General features: G+C 48.9%; 2 protein-coding genes across 6 annotated transcripts; both read right to left on the bottom strand.

Moving 5' to 3' along the window:
• Nucleotides 1-666: 666 nt before the first annotated feature.
• NOLC1 (nucleolar and coiled-body phosphoprotein 1) lies at nt 667-10,381 on the bottom strand. Of its 2 annotated transcripts, none has more exons than XM_054581413.1 (13): nt 10,155-10,381; nt 7,801-7,856; nt 7,549-7,688; nt 7,315-7,445; nt 6,628-6,793; nt 5,579-5,709; nt 5,317-5,458; nt 4,915-5,043; nt 4,639-4,749; nt 3,899-4,543; nt 3,608-3,714; nt 2,680-2,772; nt 667-2,305 (listed from the first exon to the last, which is right to left on the bottom strand). In XM_054581413.1, exons 1-13 carry the CDS (start codon nt 10,272-10,274, stop codon nt 2,147-2,149), a joined length of 2,130 nt encoding a protein of 709 aa, XP_054437388.1. In that variant the 5' UTR covers nt 10,275-10,381; the 3' UTR covers nt 667-2,146. The 2 variants fall into 2 exon arrangements, with proteins under 2 accessions (XP_054437388.1, XP_054437390.1); XM_054581415.1 differs by having other exon boundaries at nt 667-2,176.
• Nucleotides 10,382-12,227: 1,846 nt separating this feature from the next.
• PPRC1 (PPARG related coactivator 1) lies at nt 12,228-27,112 on the bottom strand. Of its 4 annotated transcripts, none has more exons than XM_054581409.1 (15): nt 26,908-27,112; nt 22,486-22,674; nt 21,770-21,916; nt 21,550-21,651; nt 18,545-21,437; nt 18,182-18,235; nt 17,355-17,412; nt 16,276-16,346; nt 14,568-15,285; nt 13,651-13,779; nt 13,476-13,542; nt 13,237-13,358; nt 12,845-12,996; nt 12,516-12,615; nt 12,228-12,331 (listed from the first exon to the last, which is right to left on the bottom strand). In XM_054581409.1, exons 1-15 carry the CDS (start codon nt 27,058-27,060, stop codon nt 12,325-12,327), a joined length of 4,962 nt encoding a protein of 1,653 aa, XP_054437384.1. In that variant the 5' UTR covers nt 27,061-27,112; the 3' UTR covers nt 12,228-12,324. The 4 variants fall into 4 exon arrangements, with proteins under 4 accessions (XP_054437384.1, XP_054437386.1, XP_054437387.1 ...); XM_054581411.1 differs by having other exon boundaries at nt 16,276-16,343; XM_054581412.1 differs by having other exon boundaries at nt 21,559-21,651.
• Between the last annotated feature and the right edge of the window lie 244 nt (nt 27,113-27,356).

Genomic DNA, 27,356 nt, shown 5'->3' with positions numbered 1-27,356 from the left:
TCATTTAAACTTAACATTAGCAAATGGAATCATGAGGAGAGAAAAAATATCAATTCATTTCTTTCCAAATACCCTTAGACCAGCAGTTTCAACACTGGTTGACTTTTAGAATCACCCGAGAACCAACACTCCAGCGCCACCAGAGAACACCAGGGTCTGACTCCACCACTCTGGGATGCGCCCCTGGGGACCAGTGATTTTAGAAGCGTGCCCGATTGATTCTGATTTTCAGCTAGTGCTATGAAATCACTGATTTATACCAAGGGTCAGCAAACTTTTTCTGTAAAGGGCCAGATAGTAAGTATTTGTAGGCTTTGTGGGTCACATGAAGTCTGTCATATTTTTTCAAAGCCCATTAAAAATGTAAAACCCATTCTTAGCTCCCAAGCAATAAAAAAAAAAACCAAGCTATGGGCTGGATCTGGCCCACAGGCTGTTTTGCCAGCCCCCGATTTAGACTACACACCGGCTGGACTATTGCCTGGAAAAGGCACCATGGGACAAGGTATGGCCAAGAAGAGCCAGAAAGCTGTTGCCAAGAAGACTGCAGTGAACTCACAGGTCTGGACCCCAGCCCTCTGACTGGCATCCAAGTTGTTCTGGTTTGAATAGGAGGTGGGAGGGCTTTGGGCTCACAATAAAACTCCCAAGACACATTATAAACCAATCAGTTTATTATTTTATAATAAGATCCATAACTTTTACCATGCAGACTGAAATACCCATGTCAGCATGAACAATGCGTTTCGTTCCTAGAGGCAGTTACATGGAAAACAAGGTTAGTATCAGGTTATTTACAAGTATGAAATCCAAAAAAGGGGGGGAGGTTAATTCAAAGACCTACACCTTGTCCATGAAACTGGGGCACACCTTCCTGACACAGGGACAGCCCGGCCCCCAGAGTTTGTTGGCGCTTCCCCATCCTGCTCTGGCTGAGCACTGCCAACATGTCCTACAGCCTTACAAACAGCCAGCTTAGCCTATGGGTCACATCCCTGCTCAGTGGTTTTTATCATTACCCCCTGTTAGACAGTGGCAGTTCTGAAGGGGGCACATCGACTGCTTCCATGTACCAACTCCAAGATGCAATAATCCTGTTAGGATGCTCTCCCAAACCCACCACTCAAGTTTTAGGACATACATAGGTGAACTATAAATTCATCTGAGTAATGTAACCTAATTCCTACTGAGGATTGAGGTTATTAGTTTTCCTTCTTTTACTTTTTTAATCAGTGATTCCCAAGCACGTAGAAGTTAATGAAACTAAGTTTGTGTTACCACTGCTACCAAGACAGACATACCAAGTGATTCAATTAATGTTGTTTTTTTCCTCCGAAATGTTAAAAAGAAAAAATCAGACAACGCAGTCCTCAATTTAATACCCAACACTGTTAAGGGTCAAGTCACCAAAACAAGCCTTTGAACAATAGGAAAGTTTATGCTTTCAAATTAGAAAACATGTACTGCAAATTTCATCATGTAATAATAATAAAATAACAGAAAACAAAATATTCAGACTGATTCCACAACATTCACATTACACCATAATTTTGCCTGTTAACAACACAGTGAATTTTATCCCCCAAAGTAGCAAAGTCACGCTGGCTGAAAACTTCACAGCACATGCTTAACACACATACATTAACCATTGTTAAGTGGCCCTCACCAGGGCTGATGGGAAGGAGGGGTGAAATGTGGACATTTGCACTCATGTAGGCAGACTTCTCTAATCATACAAGTTCATACACGTGACCTTTACTATGTCTTGGGCAACAGCTTTTATCTGTGGGAACACACCTCTGAAAATCACAAAAAATCAATAGGAAACAATTTAATATAAAATATACAAATTTCCCAGTATGAGAACTTCCAGAGAACAGTGAGAAGGGGATGACAACTAAAAGAAATTTTTCTTAAAAAAACAAAACACCCCTTACCTTGTCCTTGCTACTGAACACTCAAAAACAAATCTGTACGAAAACTACGAACATAGAAAAGGACTAGAGAGGATGTTCCGATGCAGTCCTCAGACCTGTTGTAGACTCCTGTCCTCGTCACCTCCCTAACAGAGCCGAGAGCTCCCAGGCCCATCAGGGAAAGTCAGTAGTCTCGGATCATCACCCTGCTTCACCAGGATGGCCCCAGGTCACTCGCTGTCAAACTTCACTGAATTAACCTGGACAGAGATAGAGCCTCCTCTGTAGCTGCCCCGCTTCTTCTTGGTCTTCTCATGTCGGAAGGATTTGCCTTTGGTGAACTTCAGGACCTGATTGGCTCGCTCCCCCCAGTCTCCAGCTGCACCTTGCTGGTGAGTAGAGAGAGGTACTTAACACCGAGAAGGACATCAGGGCCCTACTATGCTCTTCTCCCTACTCAAGACCTGAACCCAGGGAGCTTCCTACCAATCTGAAGCAAAATTGCCCTCTCTTCCCCCACCACCCCACTGAAGAGTGGGGAACTCGCCCTGACTGGTATGGCTCAGTTGGTAAGGTGTCTTTCCACAAACTGAAGTCACCAGTTTGATTCCTGGTCAGGGTACCTGCCCAGGTTGCAGGTTAAGTCCCTGGGCAGGAGCACGTACAAGAGCCAACCAATCAATGTTTCTCTCCTTTTCCTTCTCCCTCTCCCCCCCTTTAGAAAAAGAAATTTTAGAAAAGGGGGCACTCCATCTCTCCTCACCTTGGCATCAAAGGAGTTGTCTGCCACTCGAGCATCCACCTCGATTTCTTCCTCTCTGACCCTTCGGAATGGGGACGATGCCCTTTTTTCTGCCTGGGGAAGAATGAAGTACGAAATTAAAGATGGAGTGGTCAGGTAACAGAGAAGCCCTCCTGTGATACACACATGAGCATGTGCGCCAGGCCAGGCGGAGAGCTGTCAAGATGATCCCAGGTTCTTCCCTCTACTCTTTAAAGGCTAGCACCCCATTCTCACTTCTGAAATCCAATACCCCATTCCCTACTCTTTTGTCCAAATATGTCTTATATGCCCAATGTTGCCTCACAGTCTTAGGTATTTTCATGCCCATGTGAATTCCCCATGTATATGTATTAAAATTATATTTCCTGTTAAAAGAAACAAACCTTATAAATAGCCCTGGCTGGTGTGGCTCAGTGTATCGAGTGCCAGCCTGAGAACCAATGGGTCACTGGTTTAATTCCCAGTCAGGGCACATGCCTGCGTTGCAGGCCAGGTCCCTGGTTGGGGGCATGTGAAAAGCAACCAGTCAGTGCATCTCTCACACATCCATTTTTCTCTTTTCTTTCTCCATCCCTTCTCATCTCTCTAAAAAGAAATAAAACCTTTAAAAATATTTGAAAAATAAAGGCTAGCTCATGCCCTGGCTGGTGTGGCTCAGTGGACTGAGCACCAGACTATGAACCAAGATTGACAGTTTGATTCCCAGTCAGAGCATGTGCCTGGGTTGCAGGCCAGGTCCCCGGTTTGGGGGGTGTGAGAGGCAACAGATCAATGTTTCTCTTGTGCATCAATGTCTCCCTCCCTCTCTTTCTCCCTCCTTTCCTCTATCTCTAAAAAATAAATAAAATCTTTTTTAAAAAAATAAAAAATAAAGGCCAGCTCCTGAGAGGAAAATAATGCCACTTACTTTCTTCCTTTTTGGAAAAGTGTTGGGGGTCTGAGGTTTTATCTTTTTGGCTGGCGGAGTCTCTGCTTCTATGGCAGCCTCATTCTGTTTTCGTTTCTTTCCTGAACCTATGAAACAAAAAGCCAGACTCGGTACCAGTTTCCTCTTCCTCTGCCCAGGTTGCCACACCGAGGGCCTGCAACCCAAACCTAGTCATTTCGCCTCCTCTCCTTACCCCACCCGCCAAGAGTATATATCCCACCCTGATTCTGGAGGGGTGAAACCCAGGGGCTCGCTTCTTTGGATACAGACCTGGCTTCGAAATGGCCACTGCTGCCTTTGTCTTATCTTCTTCCTCCTTGTTGCTGTCCCTCTCTGCTTTTCCATTCTGGAGAGAGCTGCTGGTTTTGGGGGCTGGTGGTCTAGGAGTACCCTTGCCCTTGGGCACCTCCTCCTCCTCCTCCTCACTGGAGTCATCAGAAGAAGAACTACTGCTGCTCTCAGCCTTTACTGTCTTTGTAGAGGCTGGCTTGGAAGGGGCTACAGCTCCCGCTGTCTTCTGTGGCTTCTTTGTAACTGCGGCTTTAGACATCTTCTTTTCCTCCTCCTCCTCCTCTTCACTGCTGGAGCTGTCTGAATCAGAGCTGCTCTCCCCACCACCCTGAGAGGCTTGTTTGGCAGGCAAAGATAGAGCTGCTTTCGCCATCACCTTGGACTTGGCGGCGGCCGCCGTCTTCTTCGTCTTCTCCTCCTCCTCCTCACTAGAACTGCTCTCCTCCTCACTGGAGCTGCTATCAGCCTTTCTGATCAGAGGCTTCTGGCCACCGCCTGCAGGCTGCTTGAGAGTTGCGGCTGGTTTTGCTGCAGGCTGCTTGGGAGTGGCAGCTGGCTTACTTGAGGGATTCTTGGTGGTACTACCTGGCTTGGCAGGAGCTTCCTCCTCAGAACTGTCAGAGTCTAGGCAGGAAAAGGATAGAAGGAATAGCTTCTCAAATTAAACTGAGGAGAGTCCCTGGAGCTCCCACTGCCCCGAGGGCCTCCATATGCCTTACCTGAGCTGTCTGAAGAACTCTCTGCCGCCTTCTTTGCTGGAGCTGGTTTAGTAGCCGCTTTGGAGATGACTGCCTTAGCTGGCGGCTTCTTTTCTTCTTCAGAGCTTGAATCTGGAGAGACCTATACATTAGGCTGGGCCCAGAGCCCCAACCCAACCAGGAGCAATAAAAAGAAAGATACACGGTCCACAGAGCTTTAGCCGTCTTGCTTCAGTGAGAAGAGGGACAGAGCATTTCTGTCTTCTTCCTCCTCAAAGGCTCCTCAGACAGACTCACCAGACTCGTCACTGCTGTCATCGCTGCTCTCCTCAGGCTGTTTCTTCTCTGCAGCTTTCTTGGGAGCCTGGCTTCCTAGGGACTTCTTGGGTGGGGGAGCAGAAGGCGGGGGAACTGAACTATACGGACCTGTTTAAAAGGGAGAATATGGTGGTTTGAAAATATGTACACAAGTTCTTTAATACCTCTCCTTTCTAGAAATGGAACTTCACCCCTTCCCTGGAGTGTGGGTTAGAATTAGCAGGGGTGCTGATGTGTTGTTTTCAAGTCAAGGTTATTTCTGAGAGAAACTAGCCTTCACATCAAGCAATTCTATGAAGACTACACGTGGTGGCTACCGAGGTCCTTCTGCACACGGGCCCTGGTAACAGTCACGTGGCTTCACTCCCCATGTCCAGTCACCTGGCTTTTTCTTCATGGGCTTTTTCTGTTCCTCCTCTTCCTCCTCCTCACTGGAGGAGTCCTCACTGCTGGAACTCTTTTGGGCAGGGGTGGCAGCTGCTTTCACTGGGGCCTTGGCCACTGCTTGCCTTTTAGGTACAGTCTGCATCATACAAGACAATCAGTTACCACAGGCATATGTTGACCCAACCAATCCTGCCAGGAAATGGAGACTGCGCCCTTCACCCCCAGTCCCCTCTTCCCTGGTAGTTATGACCCAGACCTTCTTAGAGACAGCTGCTGCCTTCTCTTTCTCTGAGTCTTCATCGCTGCTGCTGCTGCTGCTACTGCTGCTGCTGCTACTGCTAGCGGCTTTGCCATTAGCTACTTTAGGAGCTGCTCGAACGGGTGTGCCTAAGAAAAAAGAAATAGCGTAAGAAGTATTGAGAAATTAAAGGAACATAAAAACTTCCATCCTGTTAGCACAGAATTTTGGAGTCTATCAATTCCCTGGCCTTTAAAGCAGGCATGAAGGAGATGGCTGTGATTTACTGTATCAAAGGATGTCTTTCCTGCCCAATTTCAGGAATTAAAACTATTCTGTCTTTTAAAATGATATGATGTGAATAATTTAAATATGTTCTTGAAATCTTTCACTCCAGCTTCTAGAGAAGCTCCTATAAATCATAACTTAACCCTCATCACAGAAAAATTACAGGAGAAAATAAAACTTCTCACTTGTACTATGGAATGAAGGTGCAGGATGAAAAAAAATGGTAGTGAAAAACACAAAGAATAGAGATGTTAAGTGGTTACAGTAAAGTGGGATTTGTAGGGACATCAAACGTCTATGAAATGCAACTAAAGAATAATAAACTGACGCCATTTTTTAAAACACATCTTCCCTCATTGCAAACTGTTTCCCTAATTACTAGCCCCTAATTATAAAATCTTCTACTCACTAATAGCTTCTTTTAAAAAATATAACACTAATCAGCCCTGTCTGGTGTGGCTCAGTGGATTGAGTGCCACCCTGTGAACCAAAAGGTTGCCAGTTCAATTCCCAGTCAGGGCACATGCCTGGATAGCAGGCCAGGTCCCCATTAAGGGGCACGCAAGAGGGAACCACACATTGATGTTTTTTCTCTCTCTCCATCCCTCCATCCCTAAAAATAAAGTCTTTATTAAAACAAACAAACAAACAAAAACACCTAATCACTATCTCCAGTTCAACAACCAGTACCATTTCACCTTTCTGCTAAATGAGCAATTTAAACACCCATCCCCAGAGCCAGCTGGTCCCCAGCCTGGCCTTTTGGAAAAAGAAACTACCTGGTTTCACTGGAGCTTTAGCCTGAGCTTTAGCTGCCACGGGTGTTGTCTTTGGCTTCTGGTTCTTTGGTGCCTCATCTTCTGAGCTTGAGTCAGAATCAGAATCAGAGCTCTCAGCCTTCTTAGGAGGAGCTTTGACTGCCTTGGCTTGGGGCTTAACTCCCTTCTGTGAGAAAACACACAATGAGGAGACTCAGCAAGGGTTTCTGGGTAACCAGTGGCATCCTAAGGTAAAATGTTTCCTAGCTTCCCCTTATTTTTTATGGGCTAGCAAAGCAGTAGAGGAAAGGGAAAGCTAAACAGGACAGCATATGCAAAGAACAAACTCTTAAAAATAAAACAAAAAGTTCAGCCACATCATCTATTGGCCCTGTCCCTGCCATTCCCTGTCTCCCAACACTGTCTATAAAACATACTTTCTTACTTTTGGAGTCCTAGACAGTGTCCCAGAGAAACCCAATACCTCCTGGGAAACAGATGGGCTGACTTCCTCTAGATTCAGAGTCTAACTTCAACCACACATATACTTTTCAGACCTCATACTTGTATCACCTCTCTGAAAAGTACCCAGATTTTCTGCCCCATAATCACCAGCACACCACCACTAGGTCACAAGGTAGAAGCTAAGATTTTAGGTTTCTTCTTCCTGATTCCTTAAGCAACCCTTTTCCTTTCCAAGTTGCAAACCTGGACAGGCTTTTTCTTGTTGTCCTCTTCCTCCTCCTCATCACTGGATTCTTCACTGCTGCTACTCTCTGGTGCTTTGGCTGCATCCTTACCAGGATGTGGAGGCAGACTGGCACGCTTGGCAGGTACAGCTGAACAAGAACACAGGTACCACTAAGAATCGGCTATGCAGCGTAGGCAAACTACAGATCCTTTTCCTGGAACTGCTAAACCCAACTCCCTGCTCTACCTTACCAGCTTTCTTGGCTGGAGGCCCTTGGGCTTTTTCCTCCTCACTGCTGTCTTCACTGCTGTCACTGGATGAAGTCGTCTTCTTAGCCTTCTTAGTCACTGGCCCATTTGCTTGTAACTTCCGTTTTGGAGCCTTCGTGGACCTGTTGAGGTAGGTCAGGCTAACTTCTAGGTGATCAGGACCTTTCCAAACCAAGAAACAGCCCAGCCCACTTTGGGGGAGAAAATAGCCAGAGTGGTACAGGGAAGACTTACTTGAGCCAGAAACTATAGATGTCCAGGAGGGAAGAGGCATTGGCATCCTGCTGGGTCTATAGGAGAAAAAATAAAGAGCTGGGTAAGAAAATTTTATCCTGGTTATTCCGGGGGAGATCAGATTTTGTGTTATTGTCTTATTAAATAGAATCTGCTTTTAGCCTTGGCTCTGTAGCTCAGTTGGTTAGATCATCGTTCTGATATGCAAGAGTTGCAGGTTCGATCCCTGGTCAGAGCACATACAAGAAATCAACCACATACAAGAAATCAACCAATGAATGCATAAATAAGTGGCACAATAAATCGATGTTTCTCTCTCTCTCTCAAAATCAATAAATGAAAAAATTTTTTAAAAGTGACCTATTTTATACCTATCATAGTTCATATAAATGTTAGTTTCATATGACTTCTATTTGCACAAATTAGGAGAAACATATTCTACTTAGGTATTTCCCTATATCTGGTATCAAAAACTTGGGCTATCCCTACATTTTTTGACACCATCTATTCCCCCACCTTTCAATTTTATTAAGTCTTTTTAAATGCATGTTCCTTTTACTCTAGCAATGTATAATCTAGAAATATATCCTTACTCATGAAACACAGGCACAAATATTTATACAAGAGTTTGTTGTAATGCGGTTTATAACATCAAATCATTGGAAATCAGCCTCCAAGAGAAGATTGGTAAAAAGCTACGTCATATATACAGTATAGAATTTCATGTAGCTACTAATTACACTTATAGATATTATTAATTGGTGCAATAAAAATGGCAAGGCATTAGAGCACACACAGAGTACAGGCTCAGCCCTGGCTGGTGTGATCCAGTGGATTGAGTGCCAGCCTGCAAAATTAGGGGTCGCTGGTTTGATTCTCAGTCAGTACACATGCCTGGGTTGTGGGCCAGATCCCCTACAGAGGTTGTGCAAGAGGCAGCCACACATTGATATTTCTCTCTTCTTTCTCCCTCCCTTCCCTTCTCTCCAAAAATAAATAAAATCTTTTAAAAAAGAAAAAGATTATAAGCTCAGAGTTAAATGAGTACAGATGTGAAATTCACCTCTGCCACTTATTACTGGTGACCATGAGCAGATTACTTAATTTTTCTGAGACTTTTCTTCTGTGTAAAATGGAAATAATACTATACATCTTAAGTTGTTGAGAGGATAAGAGACAAGGCATATAAAGGATTTAGCATCTGGAGAAATCATCTAGCCCTTACTAAGCCCTCTACAAAGATTAGTTTTTGTCACATTAAAAAAAAAAAGTCCCGATTCTAAAATGCCCAGTTCCATCCAGCCCATTGCAGAAAAACTCTTTGCAGCCTCCCTAACAGTCCATTCCAAAAGTTCCAATATGAAAGCAGTTATATTTGATCACATGGCAGGCTGCCTCAGCTCAAGGAAGTCCTTTGAGACTGATCTGATTCTCTCCTTGTGCAGCTTGATCCTGCCACTAAAAGTCTTACCTTCTTAGTCAAAGACCAGGACTGCCAAAGACCCTCTACAGTCTCTCAAGGTGTTTGCTCATGCAATCATGTCTGCTTTTCTTGAGATGTAGATTCCAAACCTTTCACATTCTTAGTCATCTTCATTTTATAAGTAAAAACAGCTTTCACTCATTGATGTTTTCTGACCGCCAGGCACTGGGACTGGCACATGGTACATATTATATTACTGAAACTCACAAAAACCCCATAAAGTGGATGATGATATCCATAGAAATAGAAACAGACTCAGTTTAAACAAGCCGCCCTGCTCATACATCTTTAAATGAATGGCAGAGACTGGTCCCGAAACTACACGTATCTGATTCTACAAGTCAAAGATCCAAGTTTACTGCTATGACTGCATAGGACTCTGATGCTCAATGTTGCTTCAGTATAACTAAAAGCAGAACGCTGCCTCTACTCTCGTTTACTTTCTTCTTTACTACCGACAATCCCACCCTTCTAAAGCAATTTTATTTATTTTTGAGCCTAAAAGGTCAAGTCACGCTTTGCACCAGCCAACGTAAAGCCAAAAGAAGGAACCAGGAGCTTCCAATGCCTCCGATGGGGCTGGGTGCTCCCTCTTCAACGCACTCCACCGGCCACGTGATCTGGGCCACGCGGGTGCCACGCTGCCACCACTGCGCTGCTCACCAGCAAAAAAGCAACAAGACTCAATCAGCACTATCTAGCCCTCGTGGACTCCAAGCTTTCTCCGGTCACCACCGAGAACTCGGCGCAAAGGCCCCGCGGACACCCTGCGAGGGGACCCCACGGACCTCTCTGCCTGGAAACAAGCACGCCTGGGCCCGGAGCCCTGTGCTGAGCCCACCCCGGCCCGTGCCCCAAGTCTAGGACTCACAGCGCCAGTTGCCTTGGCGAACTTATTGGCCACCTCCGATAGCTGGTTATCGCGCAGAAAGCCGAGCACAAGAGGATACAGATCACTGGGAACCACGCGGCGCAAGCCGGCGTCGGCCATCCTCCGAGCAATACGCGTCACTACCGTTGCCGACGCACACAACTCAAGAACTCTGGAACCTCGAGAGGTGAGGGCGGACCCGCGTGACGCTCTCGCGCCGCCCGGGCGCAAGCGGAAGAGGCGGGTGAACAGAGGAAGAGGCGGGCGCACTCTGCAGGTCCGCCCCGCCCCCACCTAGGAGGTGGAGTCTCGGCGAAGTCTAAGATTTCCGTTCCCACGAGTGTCGCCATCTTGTGAGGGCGGAGCCCGCCGCCATTCACTTTGTGAAGATGAAGTCTGACGTCAGGGGTCACGCCCTCGACGTGGCGGGAAAACACCGGACTTCCGGCGCCCTGAGCTTCCCCCCGCCCCCTTCATGGCAGGCACGTTTCCTCCCAGCCGCGGTTTCCCGCGCTCTAGGTGGGATTTGCATTTCAGAGAAATGAGTGGACCGACGAGATCGAGCTGCCCTTGGAGTCTCTAGGCTTAGTAACAAGATCTCCAGACGCCCCTAACGGCGCTGCCATTGGATTCCCACCCTTCATCCTCACTGCCTCCCTCACCCACAGCGATCCTTTTTCAGGTAGCACCCTAGCCTCTGGACTCTCTTCAAGGCTCAAGATCCTTCAGATCATCCATGGTAGGAATGGGGAGTTGATTCCCAAAATTGCCCCTTCCACAATCATGTCTTGCCCATGAAACCTTTCCCCAACTTATTCAGTCAGAAGTCAGCTCCACGAAGGTAAACCGTAGCCCTTAAAAGTAACACTTATACTTCCTGGGTCATAGTTCATACGATGAACTCTATGGAAGTCCTAAAATATTCCCTCCCCCTTTGTTATGAATACTCAAATATTCATGCCTGCCAGGTCAGCTTCAAATTCTATCATTTTTTAAATTCACATTAGCGGCAGACCTTCGATCCACACTACCCTTGACTACTTCCCATTACTGCCTCTCAGGAAGGGTAGGGATGCACTTTTTCAGGGGACACACTTCCTTGCCTTTAGGCATTGCCCTCTCCTAGATAAAACTCCCTAGATCTTCCTCTGCCCCAGAGGTCTATCCATATGTGTGCATTCTTTAAACATCCGAGCCACTGCTGCTAAGCTAAAATGGCACACATACACCCAAGTCTCAGTTTAAAAAAACTTTATTTGGAACAAGTGTGAGCTTTCCCTAGGTCCTTGATATTAAAGGACCTTCCAGCCCTGGCTGGTGTGGCTCAGTGGACTGAGCACTGGCCTGTGACCAAAAGGTTGCCGGTTATGATTCCTGGCCAGGGCACATGCCTGGGTTACAGACCAGGTTCCCATTTGGAGGCTCTGCCAGCAACAACAGATCAGTTTCCTTCACATATCAGTGTTTCTCTCCCTTTCCCCTCTCTCTAAAAAATAGTAAGTAAAGTCTTAAAAAAAAACAACAAAAAACAAAAAAACACCTCCCAAAACAAGTAACATAAGCATCCCCTTGTTAGAATCTCAGGCCCCATCCCAGAAGTCAAAATCTGCTTTTTAAAAAGATCTCCAAGTGCCCTGGTTGATGAGGCTCAGTGAATTGAGAGCCAGCCTGAGAATCAAAGGGTTGCTGGTTCGATTCCAGGCAGGGCACATGCCTGGGTTGTGGGCCAGGTCCCCAGTATGAGAAGCAATCACACATTGATGTTTCTTTCCCTCCCTCCCTTCCCCTCTGAAAATAAATAAATGAAATTCTTTAAAAAAAAAAAATCTCCAAGTGATTCAAATGCACTTTTAAAGTTTGAGAAACACTGCCCTAGATGGCTGATTCCACTAACACCACACTTGACAAGCCAAGTTTTGAGCCTGATAGGATTTCGTACCTGACCAAAGAGGAGTCCTAGGAACTCAGTGGAGGTAAACATGACGCTGATTGTGTTGAGAGAAAAATTGAGTATGTCTGGCATTAACACCATAGAAATAAAGAAGCACAACAGCACTTGGAGTTCTCTCTAGTTCATATTTATTAGTCTGCATAGTGACTTAGGTCATCCAAACACTGGGGGAACCCCTCAGCCTCATCCATCTCATATAGGAATGCAAGTTAATTTGTTTCAATGCCTGTTATAAAAAAAAAATACCCTTTAAAAAATTCTGATTTAACGATTTTTATTTCACTTTTTTCATTTCTTTATAAAACAGTCATCTCCTCACTAGCAGCTCTCTCCCCTAGAGTGGGGGAGGGGGGTGGAGATGGTTGGACACCTCCAAAGAAGGGGGAGGGGGGAGAAGGGCCCAGGGTTACCTCCTGAGGTTCTTCTGGGCCTGTTTCAACAATGTGTCAAAGTCAAGAGAATCAAATTTGCTCTTTACAGGAGCAGGGTCAAAGTCTTCCCGGTTGGAGTCTATAAAGGTAGAGAGAGACAAACATCAAGGTCTCTGACCATACTTGCCAACCAAAGGGTCCTCAGATGGCCAGCCACCTCCCATCCAAATAATGATTTTAAGTCATCCCACCCCTTAGGTTCTTTGTGTGTCAGATGAAGACAAGTCTGCCTAGCCCACTCACAAAAGGCTAGGAACCCTTCTGGGAAAATCAAGTACACCAAAGCCTCTGGGTCTCCCTCCACTCACCAAGATCGGAATAGCTTCTCTTGCAGAACTGCCTTCGGCCCCCAAAGCAGAGATCAAAGGGCTGCTCATCTGCCTGCCTCAGCTTGTGGCCACTCTCGATGGCGGCAAATGCCTCCTCAGCATAGCGATAAGTGACGAAGCCATAGTTGTCACTGATGGGGAGGGTGAGGCAGAGGCTATTTGGGCACATGCCATGGAGAAGAAACAGCCCCCCAGGGTACAGAGAGGGATTGGGGTGATTCTTCTCATTCCCGAAAGAGTCAACACTCTGAGTGAAAAACTGAAATTGTCCTACACTAACCAGCACACCAAAGCAAGGAGGAAAGACAAAGCAGCATCAAGGTACGTGAATGGGACAGAAAAGACACCCTGACCTTACAGCCCAAGCTTACCCTTGGACACGGAAGTGGATGGTGCACTCCTCAATCTCTCCGAAAACAGAGAACCTCTGTTTTAGCTCTGACCGAGTCATGCGGCCAGGTATCTTCCCAATGAAGACCACTCTTCTCTCTTCCTATGTGGGGTCAAGGAAAATTCACATCACCATGAGCCAGGGCCAGAGCTATGTACAGCAATATTAGCATATGGCTCGGGCGGGCTCCCTCCTCCCATGACCTGTTCCTCTACTCACTATTGCACGCTCCTTCTGCAGCACTCTCTGCCTTTGGTAATGATCATGTGAACGATAAGAGCTGTACCTGACAAAAGAAGAAGGTGTCATCAGCCCCCCAAGACATTAGCTGAAGTCTCAGAACTCTTGAGGCACCTGCACCCCAGATGCACTGACTCCCTGAACACATGCTCACCGCCGCCTCCTGTCACTTCTCCGACGGGGGGATGGGGACCGGGACCGGCTTCGGGAACTAGATGATGAGGATGAGGAAGATGAGGAAGAGGAAGAGCATCTTCGGGAACGTCCAGAACTGCAACTGGACCTGGAAAATAAAGGGGCATGTAGGAATGCTGAAAATGGCGCAGGTGCACTCCACTCACTTCACCTTGGCTGCAGCCCTGCCTCCTGGTTTGGAGGCTCAGAACCAAAGGCAAAGGAGAGCTGAAGAGGTCTGCAAAAACTTCTCACAGATGACCAAACTGAAGCCTTCACAAACTTTAGGTGTACTGGAATGTTTTAGTGTTTTGGTGTAAGTCATATTTATTTTCAATTATGCAATGAAAACCTGATAATATTTAACAAATCAGAAAGAAAAATAAATGAACTCAAGACATAATGGCCTCCTTATCTAAATGGGAAAGATTTGGGTCTGTTACTGAAAAAAAAAGTACTGCCAAGAAATAAATGAGGCCACAGGGACACCCAAAGGAACCGCCCAGACTCTTTTCTCAAGAGATTAAAAGGACTGTCTGCCATTAACAACCCACAATCCCACCAAGAAAATACCAGAAATGAGGACTGATAACAGTGTTCCAAAAAATCAACATAGTCAAGATCAAACCCTAATGGCCTCCCCAAGGTAGGTCTCAAGGAAGCAGAGACAACAGGGATACCCCAAACTTCCAACAGAGGACAGAAGCTATTTTCTCACAGCTTGCCTCCTTCAATAATCCAGGGAAGCGGGAGAAGACAAAAGCCAAATACGGAAATAGGAGTCTTAAGGGCCTAAAAGTATCAAACTCAATGTATAAAAAAAACTTTCAAAATAAACCAGAGGAGAGTACATGAACTTCCTAAATGGAGAAGACCTAATAGATCATCAGAGCTCACCTTCGCCACCTCTTGTGTGGGGGGGAGAGGGACCTGGACCGGGATCGGGATGAAGACGACGATGAGGATGAAGAGGAAGATGCTTCACTGGTCCGGTTGGACCCAGAGCTGACAGAACTGCTGCGGCCACGATGGCCCTGCCAGCCCCGGCCTGGGGGGCTGGCTGACCTGCAGGCTTTTCGATAACAACGCATTGACCGCTGCTTGACTGAGGGCTCAGGGGGAGTCCTAGTGTTCATGTCATTCCGGCAGGGTGACGCCTCAGGGGACAGCAAGGCAGGTGGAGCAAGGCAAGGGGCTGGGGGATCTGCCTGCTTGTTGCTAGTCCTGTGATCAAGTGGGTCCTGGGAGGCAGCTGGGCCTGGGGGCTGGGGGGCAGCTGGGCCCAGGGACAAAACAGGTTTGATGGTGATATCCTGATGGCGTTTGACGTTCCATCGGGAGCCTGCCTCTGGAAAGACTAGGGCAGGCGTCTTTTTTGGGGGGGTCCTGCTCCGGACACAATAGTCATGATCCCCAGAGCCCACATGGACTGGACTAGGGCCATGGACCCCTTCTTGGAGGCTGGCTGCAGCTGGATGTTTGGCCTCTGTAACTCCTTCAGGCTTCAGGGTTCCCTCCTGGGCGGTGGACTTAGGAGATTTGACTTTGGCCAGCAGGGAAACAGCAGCCAAGGGCTTCCATAACTGGTGGGGAGGGGTAGCTGGAGGGGTGAGCCCTGTGAGGGGAAGGGAGGATGGAGATAGCAGGATGAGATCCGATTCTACACTTCCAAACACTGTGTATATAGGCTCCAGAGAACCCCACCTCATCTCACAAAATACACTGACTGTCCAGAGCCCAACCTCGCCAACTGTTGCCACTACTTCTCCCCGCAAGTTCCCCATGTTGGGGACAAGCAATAGAAACCCAGCCAGCCAGGGTCTTCCTGAACCCCTCAACCATTCACTGCTCAAACCTAACTAGTGACCAGGTACAGCCTGATCTACCTCTCCATCCCTAGACCCCTCTACCCTACTGCAGCACTGTCTGACTTCTGGCTGCATCTTGCCTGGACTCATAATCATGTTCTGATGATCCCCTTCCTTGGGTTTCGTCCCTGTCCACTTGTCTTCTACATTCCTGCTGGAGGAGCACCCAAAAACCAATTTGGTAAAGCTTTCTCAATTGCTTCTTCAATGCACAGGATAAAGTCCGAATAGTTTACCATTACAAAGTTTCCATAACCTGACTTCCTACTTACCACTCCAGCTCTGTGTCTTCCTTTAGCTCTGCCCCCCAACCCTCATCAGCCACTACACGTATATAGCCAAACTAAACTACTTGCAACTCCCTGAAACATACCAGGCTAATTTTATTTCTTCAGTTCATCCAAGATGCTCCATCTACCTAGAATGCTCTGTTCCCTAAACCTACCTGACGGGTATCAGTGATTCTCTCAAGCCTGCTTTGGGATTTACCTTCCATACAACCCTTCCCTGGCTGTCCCCCTTCAGACTCCACTATAACCCATGCAGGCTTCAACAACATACAACCTCTGATACCCAACATACTCATTTTGCACACTTACCCCTGGACTGTGAGAACCTCAAGGATGAGGACCAGATCTCTGTATCCCCAACACCTACCCACACTTGGTACAGAACAGGTTCTACAAACATTTGCTGTATAAGCTAATCAAAGGCAGAGTTCCCCACCCTGAACCCACCTGCCACGTTGGCCAATTCTGGGGCTTGTAACCGGTCTAGGGGCCGCTTCTCCTGGGGAGGGTCAACGCTGCTGGCAGGGGGGAAAAGGGAAAGCCTGGTTCATTGCCTCCTTGACATCTTGTACATCTGCTTTACTCACAAAGCAACAGGAAACGGGTGTGTGCAGAGAAGAATGGGATGCATAACCTGACCCTATCACTCACTCTTCTCCAGCACAAAAGGGGTCTTGGTGACTAAACTGTAGGCTGGGACTTAGCTCAGCTCAGCTCTGCCCAATGCCAGGAGGCAGGCCTCCTTCAAGCCAGGGGCCTTACCTGACCAGCTCAAACCAACCTAAAAAATCAATGTGGAGAGGAATGTGCTTGGCAGAACAGGAGGGGCTACAATGAACAAGAAAAATGAAAAAAGGCCTCTCAGTACTGGGAGACTGGGGAATAAGGAGGTCCAGGGTGTCTGTGTCCTCCACGGAGTCAGGAAAACAATAGCCATGAACATCTTCCCTCACTTATCTTAAACTATCACCAGTGTTGAGCAAGTTTAAAATTTGTTCAATGAGCCCTGGCTGCTGTGGCTTGGTGGATTGAGCGCTGGCCTCCAAATTGAAGGGTTGCCAGTTTGATTCCCAGTCAGGGCACGTGCCTGGGTTGCAGGCCAGGTCCCCAGTTGGGGGCACATGAGACGCAACTAATTGATGTCTCTCTCTTGCACTGATGTTTCTCTCCCTTTCTCCCTTCCTTCCCCTCTCTCTAAAAGTAAGTAGATTTTAAAAAACATTTCCTTAAATGAAAGAAAAATCCCAGAAGGGATTTTTGACTTTCCAGAAGACAAAAGGTACTCCCAGGACATCTGGAACCCCAGAGTGGAATGAGCCAAATGCTGGTACACATCCTCCTACCGCTCCACCCAATACAATGCCCAGTAGTGATGGGCTGAGCATGGGGATGGGGAAACAGGGAAAGACTCTGGAGCTGATGAAACATTCCTGCAACAGAAGCATCCAGTGGATGGTCCTGGAACGCCAGCTGGCTGCTGACCAACAGCTGTAGGGTAACTCTCGCTCACATGTCCTCATACTTACCCTGAGTTTCCTACAGCCAAGCTGTCAGCAGGAGCCGGGGGAGGACACTCCTTTTTGGCTGCAAAGAAACCATACTGGTTAAAAGCCCAACTAGATGTTCCAATTTGAGGAGGTGTAGGAGGGCTGGCTTTGAGACCCAAAGGAGGAAAACCCACTTTGCCTACATATTCCACTGGGCTCTCCCCAGAAAGATCCCTTCTCTTCCAGACCCAGGTACTATTTTTAATGTCTTTTCTCTGCTCAGAAACATCCACATTCCCCAGTAACTCCGAGAGAGAGTCCAAACTTCTAAGCCTAACTCAAGGGTCTGTATGACCGGCCTAATTTTTTAAGTCTTACAGCCTATTCTTATTCTACACTTATATTTTGTCTGAATTATAGATGTCCATTCTAATTCAGGAGTCATTTCTGCTTATTTCTCTCCCCAATTAGACCATAAGCTCCTTGAGACAGGATACAGTGTCCTCCATTGCACTGAGAACCATGCCTTGCACTGAAAAAGCTAAGCTATCCATTGCCTTCTAAATACACCATATTTAATCATTACTATACCTCTACCTTTACTCACCATGCATTCTATGAAATCCTATCTTTCAAAGCCTAGCTTGATAGCTACTTCCCTCTAGAAAAATGTCCCCAAACAATCCAACCCACACAGACTTCCTCATTGGTTTATTCTTTGTATTAAGTGCCAGCTGCACCCTCTCCCCGGCTTAAACTGCTCTAGTAGCTAAGACTGTCCCTCCACCAGTGAAAGTGATTATAAACTGGGCCAAAAGGAAATATCAACAAAAGAGATTGAAGCAAAGCTACCCAGGTTCCCTCACCTTCTGATTTCTCAAACTGCTCCAGCAGACTGGACAGGTCCGATGCCTCAATTCCTGCAGAATCACACAACACAGGACTGGAAACCAACTCCTATCAACTGAGTACACAGGTCCCAGGAAGTCCCCAATCACCTCACTTCTCCCTTTATGCCCCGCCCCCCACCCAGCTCACTGTACTATGTAAATCAAGACAGCAATGCAAAGCAGGAAAGAATTAAACAAACCCAGAGCTCCACCTCTCAAGAACCCTCCAGAGAAATCCAAAGGCCAGTCCATCCAGGTGCCTTATTCTGATCTATGGAGGACATTCCCCACCCAACTGCCATGCTCTTCTCCACACTAACTGAACTGTGTGGCACTCACCAATCTCACTGATGAAAGCCTGAACCACATCCTCAGGACCCTGGGTACGTGGCGTTGGCAGGAAGGACAGTTTCCTTAGACGAGCTGGGTGGACAGCAGGCAACTTGGTGACAGTGTTCTGCCTGGGTGTGGGTGTGGGAACAGCCTTGGCAGCAGGAGAGGGGGTCTTCTCCCTGGACAGTGTCTCCTGGGTCTCAAGCTTTAGCATGTCTGATGCAGTCTCCTCAATAGTCACGCTCTCAGGAGACAGGCATGGTGAAGACTTATTCTGTGAGTTTTGCACTGGGGAGGACACCTTTTGTTTCAGATGGGGAGATAGAGGTGCTGGCTTGACCTCCACTTTGGTGGACTCTATCTGTGGAGCTCCCTGGCCAGCTGACCCAAGGCTGAGAGGAGGAGCCATAGGCACAGGAAGTACACTTTCTGGAGGACCAGCTGGGGTGACAATGGGCTCCACTTTGGATTGGGGAACAGCTCTCCCAACAGAGGCTAGAGGCAAAGGTGGTGGGGGCACAGTAGGCCAGAATGGAGGATGTTGCAGCCCTGCACCCCATCCCAAGGGCCCATAAGTACAGCTAGAGCTGTAAGGTGGGACTGGGGCAGGAGGGGGTACCCAAGGCACATTGCAAGTGGGGGGAACAGCATAGGCGCCAGGAGTACCAGACACTAGGGGCACTGTTGGTGGGGGGGGCAGACAAGGATAGCCCGGAGACACTGGGGGATAACAAGGCCAAGGTAACATGGGGGCATAGTGAGTATAAGAATCAGATGGCACTGGCCCCACAGACACTGGAAGACTAGGAGGCTGAAAGGATGGTGGGGGCAGACTGGGGACCACTTGCCCACTTGCGGGAAGGGGCAGCATGGGGGTCACGCCCACCCCACCTGGTGGAAAAGGCAGAGCAGTGGACATTGTGGGGGGCATGGACTGCACAGCAGGAGGTGGAAGTCTTGCTGGCAGTGGCATCTCTTGGGATGGCACCTGCTCAGTGGGAGTTGAGGCCGAAGATTTGCTTGCAGGTGGCTCAGGACTAGAAGAAGCAGGGCTGGGACCCACAGGCACTAAGCAAGCCTCAGGGCTTTTCTGCAGAGCTGTCTTTTTGGCTGGGGCTGGTGGGATGACAAGACAGGGGATGTCTGCCAGCCCTGTGGGGGTCTCTGGGAGGCTGGGCCACTTCCCAGATGGGGGCTGGGAACTCCTTTCTTCTGCCTCTGCCTGGCGCTGCTGCCTTCGTCGCCGGTACTCAGATAGGCTAAGAGGCCGAGGTCTAGTTTCCTGGGTTGTGGCACTGGTGCCACCTTCAACCTTCAAAGGATCCACAACCTCTCTGACTTCAGGGATGGCCTTTGGGGAGTCCAAGGACTCTGACTCCAGAAGCAGCTGGGGGGCTGGACTCCGCTGGGCTGATGACACTGCACCACGTCGGGGATCAGTTGGCCTAGACTTAACTAGCACAGGGTTAACTGGAGCCGGGTCATCAGGAACAGAGTCAACTGGTGCTAGGTTGGTTGAGACAGAATCAACGGGTGGCAGGTCATCTGAGACAGATGCTGCAACCACTGCAGGGTCAGTTGCTACCAAACCAGCCAGGACTGGCTCAGTCAACACCGGGCCACCTGGGGGAATGTCAACCAGCTCTGAGTTGGCTGAAGCAAGGTCAACCAATGCAGGGTCAACAGGTACAGGGTCAGCTAGAACAGGGTTAACTGTAGTGGGATCAGCTTCAACAGAATCAAGTGGCATGCGATCGGCACAAGCAGAGTCAACAAAGGAGAGATGGGCTGGAACAGGGTTGGCTTTGATGGTGTCACCCAGGTTGGGGCAGAGGTCTAGAGGACCTTCTTTAACAGGACTAGCTTGTCCAGTACTACTCTCCAAGTTCCCAGAGCAAGGCTTCTCCAAGGAAGCTGCCCAGGCCCGAGCCCAAGCCCGAGGCTTCCCTCTACCACGGGGAGGCCCAACCTCTCTTTGAAGTTCCTCCTGAGGCAAATTGCCTGCCTGAGAGATCACCTCTGTAGCCGCAGTAAGTTGCCCACAAGAGGATGACCTCAGCCTCCTGGCAAAGCCTTCCATACAGGCTGCTGGCTGTTCCTTGCTCTTCTTCCTCCTGCCCTTTCGAGCTTTCTGGGAACTCAGCGCTACATTGGCTGGTGGGTTCTTAGGCCCCTTGGGTTCCATTGGTTCCATGATCTCCCTGGGCTCCAACAAGGGTGACTCCAACTTTTCCTCTGAGTCCAGTGACAACCCCTCTTTCTGAGAACAAAGGGCTTCCTTGGACACAGCAGCCTCTGTCTCTGCCTCTAGTGTAGGCAAAAGCAGCTGCAAGGCTGGACTGGCCTCTAGCTGGTCATCCAGGAGAACAGGCTGGGGTCCAGCAGGGATCTGATGCAGCACAACTGGGATCTCCAGGTCATTGCCAGCTGTGGCTGCCTGGCCCACAATCTCCAGCACCACGCAATCCTCAGGCAATGTCAAATCATCTGTCTGCTCCTGGAGTTCATTCTCTAGTGATGTCAGGTGGGTGAAGTTGGGCAGGCAGTATGGGTGCATGGCCCGCACCAGCTCACTCAGGGAAGAGATGCTCTTGTCACCAGATGCCTGCACTGCCATCTCCGCTGCTACTGTTTTATCTTCCTCCTCGGGGCAGGCGAGGTGCATGGGAAAATCTGGGATGCTGCTCATGGAGTTGTCATGCTCCCCGGCAAGCATCTGGCCACTGAAGCTGGCCACCTCCTCCTCTTCTTCCCCATCACTACGCTGCTGGGGAGAAGGAGACTGGCTCCTGCGGGGTCTGGATCTTGGAGGTCTCCAGCTAGGAAGTTTGGGGGAGGAGGTCTCTAAGAAGGAGGGTGGGGAGAAGTCCCAAGGGGAATCTGTGAGAGACATCTCAACCTACAAGAGAGAAATCACAGAATGCATTTTCTCCAGGAATATATTTTTCCAGAGCTGTCCCCACATACTCCTCCCCCCTGGGATTCTCTGAGGCTCCCTAGGTCAGGCTTACCGCACTCACTCTACTACTGCCTGTGTTGGGCCCCAGCGGGTCAACTGGGGTGATGAGGTCACGTTCTGAGGGTGTCCGAGAGAGGGTTAGCAGCTTGTGCAGCTAAGAGGAAGAAAAAGACCAAATGAGTCTGTGCTTCAGAACTATGTGAGTAGGTCCACAGACGTGGTTTTAACCTTTGCACCGACCATACAACCCCTTCTCCTGGTCTCACACTCACAGAGGAGCCCTCCCGAGGTGACACAAGCAGCTCGGAGTCAGGAATGCTGTCAAATGGAGACAGGTTCTCGGAATCTGCATTGTCCAAGATCTCCGTCAGAGCTGTGAGCAGTGACACTTCATTCTGGTCCTCCAGCGATAACCTGCTCTGCTCCAGAAAGACAATAGGAAGTTCCCACACCAACATCCCAAAAGACCTACCGAGCTACCAAGAGCTAGATGCCAACAGAATCAGTCTCCCAGTTTAGCTCAGTTTGCCAGGGACAAACTTGAGGACCGGGGGCATGAATTCCAATCTCACTTACTATCATCCATCACCTCTCTAATATTAACAGAAATCTGTCCAGGTTGAGTCTTAAACTTATGTTTTAAAAACTCCTTCCATCCTCAACTTAAAAAATGGGATGCTCAGGAGACAACCCTTGACTAGGCTGGAACTGGGCTCAAAACAGGGATCAGAACCCTGTGGACATGTAAGTCAGGTGTCCAGACAGGAGAAAAGGTCTTAGATTACAGTTCAAGCCTGCTAGGTCTTCCTTAGATGAGATATACTCTTGACAGCCTACAGGCCAACTCTCACTTAGAGGCAAAAAATACCCTTCAGTGACTCAGGCTGGGTATTCAGAAGCCAAAGGGTCTGAGAGATGAGAGCCACTGAGTCATAACCTCCCATGCAAAGCTTCTGTGTGAAGACTTCCAAGCCCAGCTCTAGCTCACCTCTCCAAGACTCCCAAAATCCTCAATGAGAGAGATGAGGGAGGCATCCATGTAGCTCTGCATGGTCCCCAAAAGTGTCTCATCCTGCAGCATCAGCTCCTCCATCTCCAGGTCCTTGTCCTTCAGACAGGGGCCCAGCCGAGACAGACTGACAAAGCCAGAATCATCCACCTCTTCATGCAGCAGCACCTGGGGCAAAGGGGGGAAGGGCAGAAGAGCATTGTGAAGGCTGCAGGATACGGGCCCTCTGGGGCAGCTAACTGACATGCTCTGTGAACTATGTGGCCAGCCCTCCACCAATGGCCCCAGACTCAGCAGGAGCCCCATCACAGCCAAATCTCCAGACTTGCTGGGCAGACAGAAGTAAAACTCATGAACCAAAGGCTTGCCAACCAAGATGTCAGTGTTCAAGGACCTTCTGCGCAAAAGAAATATTTGGACTACATCCAGAAACAGATGGAGCCACAAGAGATTATTAAACTGGGGATTCAAAACATCAAGATTGTTCAGAAGAGATGTCTCCCGAAAGTGTGAAGGCAGACAGTCTGAAGGGCACACTGAAAGAGAAGAGATTAGCAAGCAGGCAATTTCAGCTACCACTACCTTACCTCCCTCAAATCCCTCTTAGACTTCCCTTGCCTGCTTAGATCCAATCCTACCTTCAAGAAGACTCCTCAGGGGGCCCCAACTCAAGATGCTCTCTCTGAATTTACACATATTTCTGTACTACACACTTTTCTGGCAATTACATCCTGTCCCTGTCCCAGCTCATGACATTTCTTGCAACATTATTAAACCAAGATTCCAAGTTCTTTGGGGGCAAATAAAACAACCCTTCATATCCTATTAGCTTTTATATTCTTCTTGGCTCTTAGAAGGGTTTAAACTGTCCATACACTTCCTGGTCATCCATGATGTCTAGCACAGTATCTTATACACAGTGGATATTCACACTTACTTCACTCTTTTTAAAAGTTTTTAAAAAATATTTATTGATTTTAGAGAGAGAGGAAGGGGGAGAGAAAGAGAAAGACTGATGGGAGAGAGAAACATTGACTGGTTGCCTCTAATACATGCCCGATCAGTGACTGAACCTGCAACCTAGGTATGTGCCCTGACTGGGAATCAAACCCCCAACCTTTTTGGTGTACAGGATGACACTCCAACCAACTGAGCCATGCTGGCCAGGCTACTTACTTTACACTTTTATTTTGAAGGTCCTACATTGTGCCACCCAACCACTCAACGGTAGTCCAAAGGGAAAAAAGTCTCTTTCCTACCCCTACCTGGTGAGAGCAAAAGATGAGAAAGCTTGATTCTGTAAATGGAAAAGCCCCACCCCACCACTTCCCTGAGAACCAGCAATGTCTTCAGCCTTGTTAGGCAGGGAGCCACCCGTCCAGGCCTGTCAAGCATGTGGGCGTGGGCAGGGCCAGAAGTGGCTGGAATGGGGCCGGCAACACCAGAAGCCAGAGGCCAGAGCCATGGGTATCTTCACTATAGGAAACATAAGATGCAAAAGCCGGAGAATAGAAATAAACATGGATAAGTCAGCCCCCTTCCCCTTCTGCAGCAAAGGGAAACTCTGCACCTCTTCCAAGGGCAGGGGGCGGGGGAAGCAACAGGTGTAACTACACCCCATAGCCACCGTCTTACCAAGCTGAGGATAGTCGGGGCGAGGAAAGGCTAGATAGGAACTCTTTAGGAGGCCAGGCCCAGAGAAGAAGTGAAAGGTGGCAGGTTTTAGGCACTAGCTCCTCCCAGACCTTCACAATCCTATAATTACAACCAGCAGCTGAATAGCACCTGGCTCAGCAAACACTCCTAAGTGAGCAAGAAGGCTGCATCCCAACTTGCCCTGCCACTTACCTGGCCCAGAACCTCAAGTCAATGACCAGCTCTACAAACCACTCATCGCCACCTCCAACAGACAAATACTAGAGCCCCAGTTGGAGATAACCCCTCTTCACCTGACCTCACCCATCATTCAATCCCCAAATAGGAGAGCTCCCCGAGTACCAAGATCATCTAGGGGCTAAGCCCAGGCTAAATGTAAGCACACATCCAGTCTTGTCCCTGCATGGTTCAAAACCAACTACAAACTTTTAAGCATTAGGTTTAAACTCCTTATAGGAGTCTTGGTCTTCCCCAACAGACTCTTCTGCTCCCATGTGCCCTCTCTCACCACGCTGCCGGTCTCTCTACACGCCAGCCATATAAGTCTCTGTTTCTCCAATAAGTCATGTTCTCTCCCACCTCAAGACCTTCATATACTATTCCCTCTGATGAACATGTCCCCCACCTACACACAGCCTTTGAGTCTCAGCTTAAAATGTCCTGTCCCAGAACCTGCAAAATAGATTACTAATGCTCATTATATAACCTCAAATATGTACTTTCCACGCAGTCTGTCTAGCCTGATAAAAACATAAGATCTACCCTGGCTGGTGTGGCTCAGTTGGTTGGAGTGTCCTCCAGTACACCAAAAGGTCGTGAGTTCAATTCCTGGTTGGAGCACTTGCCGGGGTTGTTGATTCAATCCCCTGTCCGGGCAATACAAGGTAACCAATTGGGGGGGGGAGGGGGGTTTGTGTGTGTGCGTGCACATGTCTTTCTCCCCGCCCCCCTTCCTCTTTCACTAAAAAAGCAATGAAAAAATATCCTTGGGTGAAGATAAAATAAAATCCTATAGGACAGGGACAATGAATCGTTTACCACAGTATTCCCTGTGTCCACCCATAATGCTATCTCAATAAATAAATAGCTGGTTGACTAGCTTCTACAAATGGTTCCTGGGGAGGGGGGTGGAACAGGACAATCTCCCCATGAGACCCTCTCCAACCCCAAATGACCACCCAACTTGCATTACACTAGATCAAGAATTCTTCCTGCCTCTCCCATAAAGGATAGGCAGCACCAGTCCCACAAGATGTGACCTCTGAGAAAAGGAAGGAAGAGGGGGTGGCAGCTCCCAAGTTATGGACCCAGAAGCCATTCTCCCCTGGGCAAGGGCCTGGATTGGTCTACTGGAAGTGACATTACCTGGCAGCCTGCAGCCCAAGGCCCACCTGTAGAACAACAACAAAAAAGCTTTCAAGGACTTGGCTTAATTAAGAATCCAAATCAAGTCCTGCTAACCTCCACTCTGGGTGGGAAATTTTAAGAAGCCCTCTGCTGAAAAGCAAGAACATAACTTTTGAAGTATGGAGAACTGAAGGCCAAGAAAAAAAGATTCTAACAGAAAGAATTCCCCCATCCAATGAGAAAGCTTGATAGGATGACCACCTAGAGTTGTTCTCAAATTGCCTCCAACTTTTCCCATCCCCAGCAAAAATTCCAGACAACCTCACACAATGACCACCCCAAGGTGTATCAGTTCACAGAAGCAAGGCTTTGCTGCCTTCTCAAAAGAGATGCTGAAAGAAAAAGTGAGAGAAGTTGAGAGAATTCTCTCCCTTCCTTAAGCTTGCCCCATGTACTCTGACACTCTCCATTCCCCGTGAATCAAGAACCAGGCAAGATTGCAGGCAATCAAAACGCCAGTGCCCGTGACTCACAACCTAGCCCAAGCTAGTCAGGCAGAAGCTGCCACAAGCTTACTCCACAGCCCTTCAACCTCAGCCCTCTATCCATCCCAGCACACCCCGCCATCCGCAGGGAAAAAGGCTCCCCACACATCTGGAAAGTCCTTCACCATCCACTGTCTTAGAGGCGCCGCGGACCAAAACATATGTAAAAACAAAACAAAACAAAACAAAACAAAACAAAACCCAAGGCTCCCGGCAAAGTTGACTCTAGCAGCCCCTACCTTCCTTCCCGGCCAGCGGCCCCCAGCCCCGCCGGAGATGGCGGGACCCGCTGAGACACACCCAGTTCCCGGCAGTGCGGCTCCAGCGCCGATACGAGATGCCGGGCAGCCTGAGGCGGGAGCCACGTGGACATCCCCTCCCCGCCCCAACGTGGACCCGCGGCCCCCCCAACCCTGAACCAAATCCACGTGCGTGCCGGGGCCCTCTGGAGGGGGAGGGTAAGCATACAAGTTCTCCAGAGAAAATCGCTTCCCCCACACCACGTGGCTCTGAAAAGGCACTGCGGCGCGGGGATAGGGGCAACCCCCACTCTGCATCCTTAGAAGGAGGTCTTAGCTCTGGGCTCCAAGTCCGAATCCCGAACCCCCCAATCACGGGCCACGTTTCCAACACCAGGCTGTGCCCCTTCGCCGTTCCACAGGGATGGCCATAGGGACCTTGCCTCTGCCTGCGTCCCACCAGCAAAGGGCCCAACCCACTCGGCCCAACCTGTCTCCCACAGCCACCCGGCGTAGACCCTGGAGCGCTTCCTCCCTTCCCTGTGGCGTCCACGTGTCACCGCCCGGCACACGCCGCTTTGCTGCCAGCCGCGGGCCGCCAGCCAGCCTCTCACCTGCTCCCCGCCGCTCACAGTGCCCACAGTCCCATACGGCGCTTGGCTCCGACTCCCCCTCCTGCTGCCGCGGACTCCACCGCCAGGGTCGGGGCCAGGGCCCCCACTCGGAGGCGGCGCGACTCGGTCTCTCCGTCCCCGGCGCGCCGCCATCTTGGCCCCTGAACACCCAGCGCAGCTCTGATAGCCGGCACCGCCTCCAAGTCGCCTGCCTCGCCCAGCCGGTTATGAGAAGAGAACTACAACTCCCAGAAGAGACTGCAAGACTACGAATTCCAGAAGGTCGTGCGGCAAGACCCGCTTTTCCCACACACACACTTGCACCCGGAAAGAGGGCCTCGCGAGGGATCCTGGGAATAGTAGTCGCTTTAATGGAGCCCGACTGGTACACGTTATAGGCACACGTATTGTACTGTTTTAGTTTTTCTGTGTGGGGTACCCACTTGGGG

This window comes from Pteronotus mesoamericanus, unplaced genomic scaffold (genome assembly GCF_021234165.1).
Source record: "Pteronotus mesoamericanus isolate MK-2021 breed Mesoamerican mustached bat unplaced genomic scaffold, CSHL_Meso_final contig_657, whole genome shotgun sequence".
NCBI classification, from domain to species: domain Eukaryota; kingdom Metazoa; phylum Chordata; class Mammalia; order Chiroptera; family Mormoopidae; genus Pteronotus; species Pteronotus mesoamericanus.
The sequence above is the reverse complement of the archived record's forward strand: the minus strand, read 5'-3'. Positions and strand labels throughout refer to the sequence as shown.